Below are 15269 nucleotides of genomic sequence, written 5' to 3'. Positions count from 1 at the left end.
TTGCGACTTCTATGTATCAGGCACTATGCTGATTATTCTCACAATTTACTCTTCATCTTCCCAACAACATTTGAAATTGTCATTAACTTCTTCACTTTATATGTGAGAAAACCTGAGATCAGAGGAGTCAGGTAACCTGCCCAAAATTAAGTTGTGGGAGAGTAAACCAAAAGCAATAGTGGAGATTACATCAGCTCGATTGTACCACAGTTATATGTTATTTAATGTCAGTTTTGTAAATAATAATAATGAAATGAATGTCTTTATTATAAAGACATTTTTAGCAGGACTCAGGGAAGGGGCAAGGTAGTACCATCAGCATGAGGTCCAGCTATCTGTTGGGAGAAAGATTTTGTGGAAGGAATTTATATCCAATAGAAGCTTTTGGCAAAGTAATTGAGAATGAGAATAAAAGAGAATTAGAAAATATACTGTGTTTAGACTTGCAAAATACCTTTGGAAAGGTTATCGTATTTTTTCTGAGATGGAGTAATTATTTGATCTCGATGCTTTAAAAAAGAAACAATACAAGAATGTAAGGGCATTTCTATGGATTGTATAAACAAAGCTGCCTGCAAGTAATCAGCAGTAGGGCCACACTTAGTTAGCATATTTATAAATCATCTGAAAGGAATACATGCTGAAATTTCCAGATTTGCAAAAACCACTAAGCTCTTCCAGGTAGTGAAATGCCAAACTGGTTAATATAAATGCAGAAAGCTAACACAGGGCTGTGTGAGTGGGCAGAAGGATGCCAGATGGGCTTCTGCCTGGACAACTGTAAGATAAGGAATTTAAGGAAAAATAATTCAAATCATCCCTCCTAGATTAAAGAGCTTTGAACTACCAGCTATAACAAAATTAAGGGATTTTATAGTCAGTGTATACTTCTGTCCCTAGTTATTCCTACTGCAGCTAAAAGGCTAGCTAGAAATCACATGTGCTTAGGAAAGACATTTTAAAGGGGTACTGAAAGCAGAAAACAGTATCCTGCATAAATGTAAAGCCATGGTTCACTTGTACCTGCAATATTGTGAGCCATTTTTTCAGCAAACCTTAAGCAGCTGTAATAGGGTAGGAGAAGTCCAGAGGATGTCAACTGAAATGATTTATGGAAAAGAGGAGCTGCTTTATGAAAACAAACTTACAAAGATTAGGATTCATCAGCCAGGGGAGATGAAGGTTTTATAAAATCATAGGGATGTGGTGCATGGGGACGTTCACCTTGGCTAACATTTACCCTCCTCATCATCAACAGGCACGGGTCAGAGGGTGGCTGTCAAAGGAATAGGGCATAGTGTGAGTTTAAAATATACATCAGTTTAGGCCGAAAGGCCCATAAGTTAACCAACAAATAGGCAAATAAAAAGTCAAGGTAGATGAAATACTACAGAGACGTAAAAAAACTAAATCATGTCCTTTGCAGCAGCATGGATGCAGCTGAAGGCCATTACCCTTAAGTTAATTAACGCAGAAACAGAAAACCAAATATTGCATGTTCGCACTTATAAGTGGGAGCTAAACATTAAGTATTCATAGGCATAAAAATGGCAACAGTGGACACTGGGGATGACAAAGGAGGGGAGGGAGGAAGGGGACAAGGGCTGAAAAACTACCTACTTGGATATTATGCATATTACCTGGTGATGGGATCATTCATACCCCAGACCTTAGCATCACTCAGTGTGCCCATGTAACAAACCTGCACATATACCACCTACATCTAAAATAAAAGTTGAAATTTTAAAAAAATTCAAGGTAGCATGGGATGCCTGCCAAAGAAATGCTCTCCCCGCCTTGTATCTTAAAACTTGAAAAGAGAAGCAAAAAATTTACACATGCGGTAACGACTTTGGAAACTACTTACCCAACAAGATTATTATATCTTGGGACTACACATGGGTAGGGAAGAGGTAAACACATTTTTATGAATGGATTAAATATACAATATATTTTTAAGAAGTTGGTAATATTTGGAGAAGTGCCCAAATTTTGTGATGTATACTTTGGAGTAAAACATGCTTTGAAATTAGGCAAATCTGATTCAAATCCCAGAGCCACCACATGCTGGCTTTTGGGTAGGTGACTTAACCACTCCGAACCACAGTTTCTTCATCTGTCAAGTGAGAACTCCTTCCAGATAGAGAAGTTGGGAAGATTGAAAGGGGTGTGCCCCTGGTAAAGCACCAGGAATGGGGCTGAGGATTGAGGTGCTGCAATTCTCAGTTCCCTTTGAGAGATCTTCTACCGTGTGCCCTTTGCAGCAAGGTCAGATTCAAAATACCATCCTGGGGAGGCTCTGAGTCTACCCCAATAGACAGTCCTTCATTCTAACCGTATCCTTATGCAAGATGACTCTAATTTTGCAGCTCTCTATTACCATTCATTCTTTCATATTCATTAATCCCTTATTTTTTTTTAGTCATCCTTTTATGCTTTGGGGAAATAATAGTGATCAACATATGCCAGTGCCCTGCTCTCAGGGAGCTTACCTGGAGAGGGTGGAACAAAACACAAACACTAAGCCTGTAAAGAAAGTGCTTTCAGAGCATGATAAAATGAGGATCATCATGGAGAGTGTGTCGGGGTTGAGGACATGGCTCCCTCAATAAGGAGGTGGGGGAAGACCTTTCTGAGGAGACAGCACAAGAACAGTGTCCAGAACCATGAGAATTCCCTGGTTATTTGAAAATCTCAGAGGGGAGAAGGAGCGTTCCAGGCAGGTGATTGAGCAGGGGTAGAGGCCCCAAGGTGAGAAGTAATGTGGAGCTTCCAATACCTAGAGGAGGCTGGCGTGACTGCATATCCTGGATGGAGGGAAAGAGACAGAGGGCAGCCTGTCCCTATTATCCCGAAGCCAAGCCCGGACTCAGATTTTATCCTGTGAGTTTTCAGCTGCTTATAAGAAGAGCTGGCTTCTATTCTGGCAAGGTCTTGAGGCTGCTGCATTGGGAATGAGACTCTCAGGCAGCATGAGTAGAAGGAGAACCGTCCTCCCTTCTCTTTCTGCCCCTACTACTTCGCCACTCCAGGCTTCCCAGATGCTACTGCAATCTTTCTTGACTTCAACGGTCACACTGATGTCACACCACATCTCATGGTGCAGGGGTAACTGCACAAATCTCTTTTCACCCCACATGTTTTAGGACATAGAAAAATTATTTGTTCTCCAATGAAATATTTAACCCAAATATATGTTGTTTCAGGTTTTAAAAATCAATTTGATTGGCCACAGGAAACGTATTTTGGCATCTCTGGGAGACAGGCTGCACGACGATCCCCCACAGAAGCCCCCTCGGTCCATCACCCTCAGGGTAAGTGCCAAGCACATTCATTTGGTTCTCTACCCTTAAGAATTACTTGTTTGAGACCAGCCTGGCCAACATGGTGAGACCCTGCCTCTACTAAAAACAGAAAAAATTTGGCCAGGTGTGGTTGTGCCGGTCTGTACTCCCAGCTGCTCTGGAGGCTGAGGCATGAAAATCGCTTGAACCCGGAAGGCGGAGTGTTGCAGTGAGCAGAGATTGCACCACTGCACTCCGCCTGGGCAACAGAGTAAGGAAATAAAAGAATTATTTTGTGCAGTTTTATAGGTTTTATAAACGTGTACTTTATACAACTGAAGCAGTAGATCAGCAAGTGCAGGCTCTTTTCTTTGTAGCTTACCGTATCTGTGTAAAAGCAGTCTCCCTTTTGATTGTGTTTGACACAATCAAAACAAGATTTGTTTTTCTAGATTAGTTAAATATATATTTTTGAGATTTAGATATCCATCTATAATGAAATTCAGCCTGACAAATCACCATCTTTAAAGAACCACTCCCTCACCTCCCATCCCACACCCCATTACACCAGGAGAGCGGAAATGAGTTTTCTGTCAGACTCCTCAAACCCACAGAAAGAAAATCGATCAAGGACCACAGTTAAGTAAAGAGCAATTTAAAATTAACCTTAGGGTCTTCTGTTTTTCAAGAAGTAAAATTTGTCCAACTTTACCCACTTCAAAAATTCAGAATAGAGAATCTAAAACTTTACTTAATAAATGCTATTTCTTTTCTTCAACTACACTTTAGAACTATGAGGTAGGAGCCCAGCGTAGTGGCTCATGCCTGTAATCCCAGCACTTTGGGAGGCCGAAGCAGGCAGATCACGAGGTCAGGAGATCGAGACCATCCTAGCTAACACAGTGAAACCTGACTCTACTAAAAATACAAAAAATTAACCGGGCATGGTGGCACGCACGTGTAATCCCAGGTACTTGGGAGGCTGAGGCAGGAGAATCGCCTGAACCCAGAAGGCAGAGGTTGCAGTGAGCCAAGATCATGCCACTGCACTCCAGCCTGGGCGACAGAGCGAAACTCCCATCTGGAAAAAAAAAAAAAAAAGGAATTATGAGGTAGGAAACTAGAGAGCTAGAGAGAACCTGTAGAAGGGAGAGAGAAATAAAGGGGAAGTGAAGGAAGGGAGGGACGAAAGGGCAGAGAGAAAGTGAGAGAGATGATCTCCAGGCAAAATGGCAGTGGCAAGAAGTGGCTGGCAGTCACTAGTGTTCATGCGTCCTATAAGAACTTTTCTAAAATTCGTCAAAAAGCTGAGATCTCCCTGAAAGCTGTGGGGTGCCCGCTCTGCTCTCTTTACTTTGTCCTGCACTTGCTTGTTTCTGATTTCCTTTCTGAAGGGATGAATACAAGCATGGCACCCAGACGTAACTGTCATGATGAAATGCAGTGGCCTGCCTCTTATCAACACACTTCAGCAAACAACATAGCCACTGTCAGGATAACAGAGGGTGGGGCAGGAGAGGAGCTGTTAGGATTTGGAGTCTGATTCAGCTTTGGAGGAGAAGAAAATGTGCAAGGATTTCAGGGGATACGAGAGAATTGGCTCCAGGAGGATGAGCTTAGCCTCCTGAGAGAGACTGGAATGGGATGGGTAGGGACTACATGAATACTAGTTGAATTAATTACTGGGGGCATTAGGGTACACTGGGATATTTGGAGGCTACTTGAGAGTTTTGGGAGTCATAAAAGTACAAATAGAAATTTCACCCATTAGAAAGAGGAGCGTCAAATAAATTAGAAAAAAAAAAGTGATTTTTGTTTTGCCTTCATTTTGCTACATGGAAGGAGAGAAAGATATAAGCACCATCCGTGTAGTCATCCTAAAATAACTCTTTAGAGAAGTAATTTCCTGCTACTTACCCTGCTCTTTTTCCTTCCCCTTCTGAACCTCTCATTCTGGCTCTCTGGAAGAGATTTAGGGGAACAAAAAAAGATCAAAGACAGAGATTTCCGAGAAAAAGTGTAGGACCTAAATCTATCACAGAAGGTCCAGAATATCTGGAGGAGAAGGGATCTGAAGAAACACCATGATCCCAATCCTATTTTACTTGCAAACAGTAGAGCTGAGCTGTCTATGCCCCCTATCTTCCTCCTGACCTGTTTCCCTCGGATGGAGTTGTCTTTGCCTTGGAAAAGCATCCTCTGTCGTAGCATGCACTGCTCTGCAGTCTGTGCGTGTGACATGCTGTGTTGCCATACTGTGTCCTTTTCCCAACCCTGTTGTCAGACCATTCTTTGATGAAGGATCAAGACCCATTGGGTCCCATTTTACCTTTCTCATCATGGCATCTACCATGGTGAGGACGCTCTGCCCACGCGAGGGCCCAGTTCCTTTCCTGTAAACACAAGCAGTAGTGTCAGAGGTGCCCGACATAGGTGTGCCTCCCTCCTGAGACCATCCATGGTGCTGCTTTAGGAAAACAGAACCTGACTCTTGATATTTCAGACCTTTGACCTGAAATACTTAGGGGAAAAACATATTGACTAGATTGTGCCATTAATAAAATGGTGGAATGTCATTCATTCCTTGACTGTTGCTTCAAAAGCGACTCCCCACCCCCACAGTTTGTCTTGTCAGTATTTCACAATTTTGAAACCAAAGGTTAGCCACGGAACATGGTATTTATTTCATGATGTATTTCCATTCAGGAACCCAGTGGTAATCACACTCCTCCTCAGTTGTCTCCATCACTTAGCCAAAGCACTTACACCACTGGTGGCTCCCTAGACGTTCCTCACATTATCATGCAGGGCGATGCAAGGAGGAGAAGAAATGAAAACTACTTTGATGATATTCCCCGATCAAAACTGGAGAGGCAGATGGCTCAGGTAAGGTGTTATAAGCCTTTGTGATGTCTTTTTCAACCATATCAGGTAATGCCTTTTAATATGGAACAGTAGCTTCCTATGGATGCTTATTGTCCGTGCCTAGGTAGAATTTATACCATTTTATGCCCCGCCTTTCATTCCTTGCTCATCTGAACTTGACCGAGACAGAAATGTCTGGGAATGGAATGTGTACACATGTCCTTGTTAGGCATTCCTGCTGAAGAAATTATGTCTGATCTCATTGCACCAGAAAGTCTTGCCCAGGGAATAATATTGTGTCAAAGTGAAATCATAATGAAAATGAGTAATAAAAGTTTAGAATACAAAATGTAAATTGGTTGGATAACAGGGCAGAAGTTTGGGGGGAAGGATTAACCCTGTGTGATGTGGTTAATTTCCTCCCAAAGCTATACATTCATACAGAAATGCTCTACTGGGACTAGTTGCTTTGTCTCATATTGTCACCTTGAATAGTTGAAAATGGTGATGCTCTCTGGCACAAATAATTGAAAAGGGAGATCTGTCACATTCGGACCTTTCCATGTTTTTGGTATGGATGTTCATGTCTAGCCTGTCCTCGGATTGCTGCTTAGAAACTTGAGTCAGCCTTAACCGAACAGTGGCGCTGTTCTTAATGCACATTCAGGTGGGCGGGTAGCTCCGCATTTTGCCCTGAGATGCAAAAATATGGATTTGTTGTCAACTATCGGCAGAATCAACTCTTTTCATCCTCATTCTAGGTTCAGACTGATGTGCAGGAGTCTTCTCTCTGCCTCCCACACCTAAGGTGGGAATCTTGAGGTGAAAATTTGACTGTAATTGCTTTGCCTTGGTTGTTAAATATTTTTCTCAACTGTTTAGTGAGATTTTATTTTTAAAGCCACTGGTAAACATTGTATGCTGCAGCTCACGAGAGACAAATGTGAAGAGAATGTTCTGGAAACCATGGCTATTCTGCCTGCAGTTGCCTTGGGGAGAGAAGGCCTGGGATACTGTGTCTTCTTTCAGCTACTTTAATTTTGAAATGTCCTCTGGGTTATTTGTGCAGGAAATGGCAATGCTGGGATTATGGAGAATCTTTTATTGAAAGGGGATGGAAAATACAGGAGAAACAAGATAAGAATAATTTTCTCTTTCTCTGTTGCTAGGTATTGTCTTTTAATTTTTATTACTGTTTTCACTGATGCTCTTTTAAATAGGGCCTCTGAAAGCTTTTTCCCCCCCAAACTTTTCATTTAATTCCTGTTACTTATTATATTTTCGAATCACGTATGTGGTTAAATTTCCTTAATGACAACATTTCAGAGATGTGGTTTGTTTTAACTTTGAGCCATGTGGTCTTTATGTATTAATATGAACTGGGTCTTTTCTGAGCCCATTTCTTCCCTGGGTAAGGGAGGATAGTTCTTTAATGAGCATTAGCTCTTATTGACTGTGTCAACTCAGTATAACTCTCTCAGCTGCTTGCATAATTTATGAAAATTCTCCATATACTGCAGGAGTTTTTTTTAAGAGGACTTACCCTTCCACCTATGTATAAACACTCAGAGGTGACCTAGCAAGACTGCACCCTTACATGCTGCCTGAGGTTCGCAAGCAGGGGCAGTAGTATCAAATAGCACAAATCTTTTAACAAGTCACTCCAATCAGAAATGCATCCCTTACGAGAAATGTCTTAGCCTTGGGAAAATGGAATGGGCTTTTATCTGGCCAGGTGAGAAAAGCCCAAAAGCAGAAAGCAGAGTGAGATAAGCAGGCTGATGGGACGTGGTGAGCGAGAGCACCTGTGCACGCATGCATTCCCCTCACGTGGAGTACTAACGATAATCGAGTGACTGCTAGAGACACAGGCTCCATCAGCAACCGGGAGCTTATTAGAAGCTTTCTAAAAGCCTGCTGTTCAATACAGCACTTCTGCTGCAGAGAAAATGGGAGATGACACCACATGAATCTGATCAATAAGAAAAAGGGATTCTGGGACTGCAACTCTTTGGGTGATGTTAATTGCAGTTTTGAGCATGATCACTAGTCTGGCAAGGCCAAAACCCATGGAGCAATGAATGCATACCTCTTAAAAAATAGTTCTTTAACCTGTCGAAATATGAAATACTCTGTCATTTTGTTATTGACCAATTCAATTTATGTGACTTTTCCACCAGTCAACCACTCATCTGATTTTTTTTTAATATTATTCTATCTTATTTTTGGTCATTTGCTGTAATACTTTTTGAAATTTATTTACTTTTTTAAAAACCTGTCATATCTCTCTAGACCATACTTTTTCCCCTAAAGTTTTGTGTTTAGGCAATCAAGTTGGGTCTTCCTAAAGACTTAAATTAGCAATTAAAATTCTTGCAAGCAAGCAGCCAGTTATACCTCCTTCCAACCTGGAGCTCCATTCCTACAGTTCTTTCCCAAGGGGTTTCTCCCAAGAAGCTTTACTGTAGCTTGGTTAATGCTTGCCTAACCCGTCCGTTTCCCAGTAAAATGGAAAAGTCCACCTTCAGGCTTTCTTTTTTTACCTACTAAAAGAAAGAAGAATGCAGTTGAGAGAAAATCACCAGGACAGATTTATGTTCTTAGAAACCCCTCTACTTCAAGTTTAACTGAGCTACCACTAGAGTGATTTGGAATTCTAGCCCTAGGCCAGAAACCTTAAGTTCTTGGTGGCTGCAGTAATTCAAAATTTTAAAAAAGGAGTTTTGCCTTCTTGAGGTCTGCTTACCACATGTTTGGAAGTGCTTTGCTTAACTTGGAAAACCAATGCTTAAAGTTAAATTGAGATAAATTTAATGTCCATTTTACCTGTCAAATTTGTTGGCAGATATTTAAAACAAAACACTAGAATGGTGTTTAATTGATTGTTTTCAACTTGAAACAATATTTAAAATACCTGTCTTGGAATACAGAGGTTTTGCAAATATTGTGAGTATTGTTTGCTATTATTCTTATATAAGCAATACTCTGGCATCAAATTATTTTAAATGAATATGCAAGAAACAAAATTGAGTTCAGCATGAACTGAATGTAATGATAGAAATACGTCTGAATGATGGGTTTCCTATCATGTTGAAGACATAGCTTCTCCAGTCTGTAATTCTAAACTGGACTCATTAGCCCAAAAGTTCTGAAACACTCCTCCATTTCCATACCCCTAATAAATAAATGTTGCATTCACATTTGTATAATTATACCTTAATGTGCATAGTAATTTTAAATTCTCAAAGTACTTTGACATCTGTTATCTCGTTTTAGCACAAACAAGGTGTCCAACACACTATTAATGTGCATACAGCACATGGCAGATCAGCTTTTAATTCTGAGTTATATGGAAATGAGATAGTAAATGGAAAATATATCCAAAGGAGGAAAATATTTTCAGTATTTAAGACCTAATAGCAATCTTCAGAAGTTTTCTTGAATGATATTTAGAAGTCTAAGTACGCTTAAAATGAACAATAAGAGAGTGATGGAATGAATAAGGTTAAGTCCACATTCTCCAAACTCAGGCAAAAAAAAAAGTTTCCAAATGCTGCAAGTTAAGCCATTTATAGAAGGCTTCCATTTACAGAAATACATATGAGAAAATGAAATAGTACTTGTATTTTCACAAAACAAAGGCTTCTCAACAGCAAAATAAATGCATATATTTGCATAAACTTTAGCTTAAATATTAGTGAGAATAGTGTATAATTTAAAGTCTTTCTGTTCTGAATGCTCTTGTCTAAGATTACAAAAAAACAGTATTACCTGGGGCGCTAAAAACTTTGCCTAAATTATTAGAAAATTAATTCAGTTGCAAGCTTAATATTTCTCCATCTAAATAGTATTAATAAGTACAACTAGATCAATTACTTCTCTATTTGAAAGCATTTTGTATATTACATTTTCGTTCTTCCAATGTTTGTTGTTTTGATATTATTAAAGGAAAGGAAGTAGAAGCTGAGCCATACGGAAGCACTGCTGTGACCAGGTTCATGCCTGGGATTGCACATGCAGTATCTTATTTAATCCTCACAAGAGCCTATGTGTACATGTGCCAAGCAGGGTGAGTGCTTGGCCTCACAGCTGGTAAATGGCAGAGCTGGGACTCAAGCACTGGCCTGCCTAACCCTATCCTTGTTCCTCTGTAGTCCCTAATGCCCTGTGCCTTCCTCTGTATTAAAATGATATAAAATATTTTTAAAACAGTTCAGCAAATTCTTATTTCCCATGTGCTGTAATAGATTCCATTTGTGTAGGCACAGCAAGCAGAAGATAAAATCACAGTAGTTTAATGGAAACTGATTGAATCAGCTCATGGTTAACACCATGAAATCTTTAAATGCAAAACTACACTGGTTATTTGTTGATCCTTCAGCAGAGACCCTGCACAGTGTGTCAGAACGCTGCCTGTCTCCCATGTTTGTGAAAAGCTTTATAGGTAGGTGTGGGGTTAACTCTGTCTACAAACAAGTTCTTGCTTGTGGTGTTTCTTCAAATAGTCGATGCTGTTTCCTTCGTGGCTTCTTCAGTTGGAATTCTGATTTGGTTTCTTTCTGGCTGTGTGACCTGGACCAAGTTGTGTGGTGACTCTGAATTTCAATTTTTTTGTCTTTAAAATGTGGATGATGTCTGCTTCTCAGGCTGTATGTATCAGATAATTTATATGAAAGCATATACTAAACTGTAAAGCACTATATAGACAGATATGACTACCGGTTCAGACACATCACCTGTCAGTCCCTAATTCAAAGGTCTCTACTCATTGTAGGCCAATTGATGAAAAAGAGTTGAAGGGCAAGTGCTCCGGTGATTGTAGCATTCTATAAAGACCATCTTTTGTTCCAGTGTTACCCATATTTAGCATGTAGATTGAGAATGGAATTTGCATTTTTCTTTTATTATTTTAATTGTGTAAACACATCATCTGCCTAGGAGCATGTATCACGATGCAGAGGGATCCGGGTAGAATGATCTCAAAGCCAGGAAAGCAGAGGATGGATGCCATCTTTCTCTACCAATTCAGGTTACAAAATTGTAAGAAAAAATATCATATGGTAATAACACGTTGTTATTGTAACACTATTAGATAAAGTATCAAGTCAGAGGGCTTTTTTTTTCTTTAAATGAAATTTGGAACTTTATTGAAATATATTGTGCACAGCACTGTTAGCTTTAAAAGCATGGATATCCCAGAAAGCCATGAGGCAAACACTTTGCCATGTCTGGGAAAGAGGTAGGACAGTAACTTCTCCTTTATATACTTTTCCTGAGAGAATAGGCCTATTGTTCCTAGAAATTCTACCGACTGCTCTGGCTTTATTGGAATTTATGGAATCAGTTTTCAGAAAATAGCACAACTATGTTGAAAGGAACAGCATTTTAGAAAGTGGCTTTTTTGGCTGGGTACGGTGGCTCATGCCTGTAATCCCAGCACTTTGGGAGGCCAAGGCGGGCGGATCACTTGAGGCCAGGAGTTTGAAACCAGCCTGGTCAACATGGCGAAACCCCATCTCTACTAAAAATTCAAAAGTTAGCTGGAAGCTCTGCATAGTTAAGTCATTAATACAGCTGTACTCCTAAGAGTACTTTTGAAATGATGTTCACTTTCAGTCACAGTATAGAGCAGACAGACAGACTGTAGACATTATTCTTGGGCTAGTCACAGTGCCAGAAACTCAAAAAGCAATTAAAGAAAAAAAAAAGTTAGCCAGGCATGATAGTGGATGCCTGTAGTCCCAGCTGAGACAGGAGAGCCGAGACAGGAGAATCACTTGAACCCTGGAGGCAGAGGTTGCAGTGAGCTGAGATGGTGCCACTGTACTCCAGCCTGGGCAACAGAGGGAGACTCTGTCTCAAAGAAAAGAAAAGAAAGTGGTTTTTTTTCCCCAAACTAAACAAGTTATTACTGCGTCACATCAGATTTTGTGTTTAATGTCCATAAGTTAATGCCTAGTATTTAATTTAGATTTTCATCACATAGCCACTACTCAGAAAGGCTCAGCTTGTCCGTGATTTCAACATTCCTTCCATGAAGGTCTAAAGAGCAACTCTTAATACTTAAGCACAGACAGATCATACATAACCAAAAAAGAAGGTCAAGAATGCACTCAGTAAGCTCTTCCTTCAGGAGCTGCCAACTTGGCAGCTCGTCAAGTTGACAAGCTGACACCCCAGCTTCAGAGATCATCTGGAATGTTGATGATATCTGTGCCCTGTTTCAAGTCAAGAACTCTAGACCACTAGCCAGCTATGACCAACACAAAAGTGGAAAACAGTGCTTCCATACTTGGAATTTAAACCTGATGTATTGTACACCTTTTTTTTTTAATATGGTCAGTTAATTTTCTTTTAGCAAATACACCCTGCTCTGTCTGAGACAACTTTGGGATTAGAAATTCCAGTATGATTAGTGTCTTTTAGGCCACACTAATGTCAGTATGATTGGTGTCTTGTGTATAGTGTACTTCAGTGTTAAAAAAAATAATTGGAAGAAGTGGGAGAATCACTCAGATGGATTCTTTTTCTGGCTTTGATACTCATCTTACAGGTCTAGATTATTTTCTTCCCTGTCAAGTTCATCAAGAAGGCAAATTAGCCAGAGTTGATTCTCATAGACCCCTGTCAGCCCTAAACGCCTCCAGTCATTTTGCTAGAGAAGCTCCAGTGTCTCCACCTTGTCTCCATGTGCTGGTGCTTAACCAAGGGTACTGTTTCCAATCAAAACCAGACCATGGATTTTTAAAAAAAGAAAAAGAAGATATCAATAGAAAATATTCTATTTTCAAAAAAACTAAACAAAAAGTCTGACAGTACATAGAAACCCTATTTCAGTGGGATTGACCTTGTGATACTTAGTAGTGCCTCAGGCTTGTCGACATTGAGCAGCTTGTTCACAAAGAGGCCCAGCAGGTTATTTTTCCACTTGTTAAATTTTCAGAATGTTTCTTATTACATGCAGTCCAGTTCTTGGGTCCACACGTCAGTTTTTGCTGTTATAATCTGCCCTTGCTAAATTTTCAAGGGTAGGAGAATTCTCTGATTCTTATTCCCCTTCTCCTTCTTCCCTTTCTTTTTCCAGTGGTAAAAAAAGTAAAAGAAGGTTTTTTGACATCTAGTGGAAATAGGGCTGTTTGTGCGGCCGCATCTCAGTTAATTCTGTATCTATAGGCCTAAAGTAATTTATCAGCAAGGACTTCTCCAGATGCATGTAAGTAACAAAAAATGCAACTCAAGATGGCTTAAGCAGAAAAGGGCAGGAGTCCTGGATCCAGGTGCTGTTTTGCTGCATTGCTCTCTGGCTCTCCATCTCTTGGCTCCGCTGTTCTCTGTGTTGGCTCTTTTCCCAAACAGCCTTCCTCTACATGTAGAGAGTTTCAAGCCAAATTGCTCTTTAACTTGAAGTTACAAGAAAGAGAACCTATCTTTCCAACAGTGTCAAAAAGAAAAAAAAAAAAAAAAGAGTCCCAGGCCAGGCATGGTGGCTCATGCCTGTAATCTTAGCAATTTGGGAGGCTGAGGCCGGTGGATCACTTGAGGCCAGGAGTTCAAGACCAGGCTGGGCAACATGGCAAAACCCCATATCTACTAAAACTACAAAGATTAGCTGGGCATGGTGACGGGTGCCTGTAATCCCAGCTACTCGGGAGGCTGAGGCATGAGAACTGCTTGAACCCAGGAGGCAGACTTCACGGTGAGCAAGATCACACCACTGCACTCCAGCCTGAGAAACAGAGCGAGACTGTCTCAAAAAAGAAAAAGTCTCAGTATTGCATTCCATCACTTCAAGTGAGCCTCATTTGGATCAAGTGTCCTTCCCTGAGCTAATTACAAAGGGGTGTGTGTGTGTGTGTGTGTGTGTGTGGCTGTGTGTGTGTGTGTGTGTGTGTGTGGCTGTGTGTGTGTGTGTGTGTGTGTGTGAGAGAGAGAGAGAGAGAGAGAGAGAGAGAGATTGATTAGCAAGACAGAGGTCCCACACCAGGGGTGGTTTTAGCTCCATCTGAACCCTGTGGACTGAGGAGTAAGGAGGCACCTCCTCCCATGAACAGCCAGGCCGTTGCTACTAGAAGAGGGGCTGGTTTCTAAGCCGGCAGAAATAGCAATAATGGGCAGCTGAATAAATCCACTCTGACTTTGGAATTCTGAGACTGTCTGATGGAAAATTGCTATATCAGATGAGTATTGATTTCATTTGTTCATACTTAATTTGATGAGCTTTGTTAGAATGCCAGATTTGAAGAACTGAGACCAGAGTGAAAAATCCCATCTCTGATATCTATTACCTCTGTAACCGTGGACAAGCCTCTTAGCTACACAGAGCCTTAGTTTTCTCTTCCTAGAGTGAGGTTAATGCCCACCTCACATCACTGTTGTGAGGCACAAATAAAATGGTATTTTTTCGAAGTATTTTACACACTCTGAAACTATACGTTTGGGTTGTTTTCGAAATTATTGTTGTTATTTTGAGATAACTTCTTTTTCTTCTACATTATGCTTTCTCAACTGCATCTGGGAGTAAATGCATTTTAAAGTAAATCTCATATTTAGCTACATCTTACAAAACTGTTTCTGTTTTCCAGCTTGTAAGCCCAAACTAATACCTCTTCACTGACTTGGAAATCATGGTTTTTATGAATGCAAACACTGTCCAAGAAGCTCCTACTCATGTTATAACCTAGTTAACACTGGTGCTCTTTGGAAAAGGAATTATGAATGATATCCATACTTAAATACTTTTAAAAATTAAAGGATGTTTATCAGTTAGTGTATTTCAAAATATTTCATTATATTTCATTTTTAAATGTTTGCTGCTTTTTTGGTAAAGTGTATGTTGGCTATGTGGGGGCAATGCCTGACTCTTCTGCAGTCATTTTTTAATTCCTCTAAAATAAACACTCTGTAAATTCTGTTGACCAGATTACTTTACATAAGGCTATAGGCATCATAAAACTACAGGGCTCTACAACATATCAGATTGGACACAAATTGGGACGGTCTCCAGTTTTTAGAGAAATATACTGCCTGGAACAATAGAGGATCATCTGTCTAGCTTAGACCTGGTGGTTCATCGTCATCATCGTCAGAGCCAGCACTGATTAGTACAACTTTATAAGGAGG

General features: G+C 40.3%; 1 protein-coding gene across 9 annotated transcripts in view; it reads left to right on the top strand.

Moving 5' to 3' along the window:
* Window positions 1-15269, top strand: part of ANKS1B (ankyrin repeat and sterile alpha motif domain containing 1B) — a 1351669-nt gene that overhangs the window by 1248531 nt on the left and 87869 nt on the right. For 8 of the 9 annotated variants that reach the window (XM_023182451.3, XM_023182286.2, XM_023232645.2 and 5 more), the window contains 2 exons: window positions 3207-3314; window positions 5991-6170. In XM_023182451.3, the coding sequence (XP_023038219.1) occupies window positions 3207-3314; window positions 5991-6170 (288 nt within the window). The remainder of the gene's footprint in view (window positions 1-3206; window positions 3315-5990; window positions 6171-15269) is intronic. The other variant, XM_023182541.1, reaches the window with a different exon arrangement.

This window comes from Piliocolobus tephrosceles, chromosome 10 (assembly GCF_002776525.5).
Source record: "Piliocolobus tephrosceles isolate RC106 chromosome 10, ASM277652v3, whole genome shotgun sequence".
Classification (NCBI taxonomy): domain Eukaryota; kingdom Metazoa; phylum Chordata; class Mammalia; order Primates; family Cercopithecidae; genus Piliocolobus; species Piliocolobus tephrosceles.
Note: the sequence above shows the minus strand (reverse complement) of the source record. Positions and strands in the feature narration are given on the sequence as shown.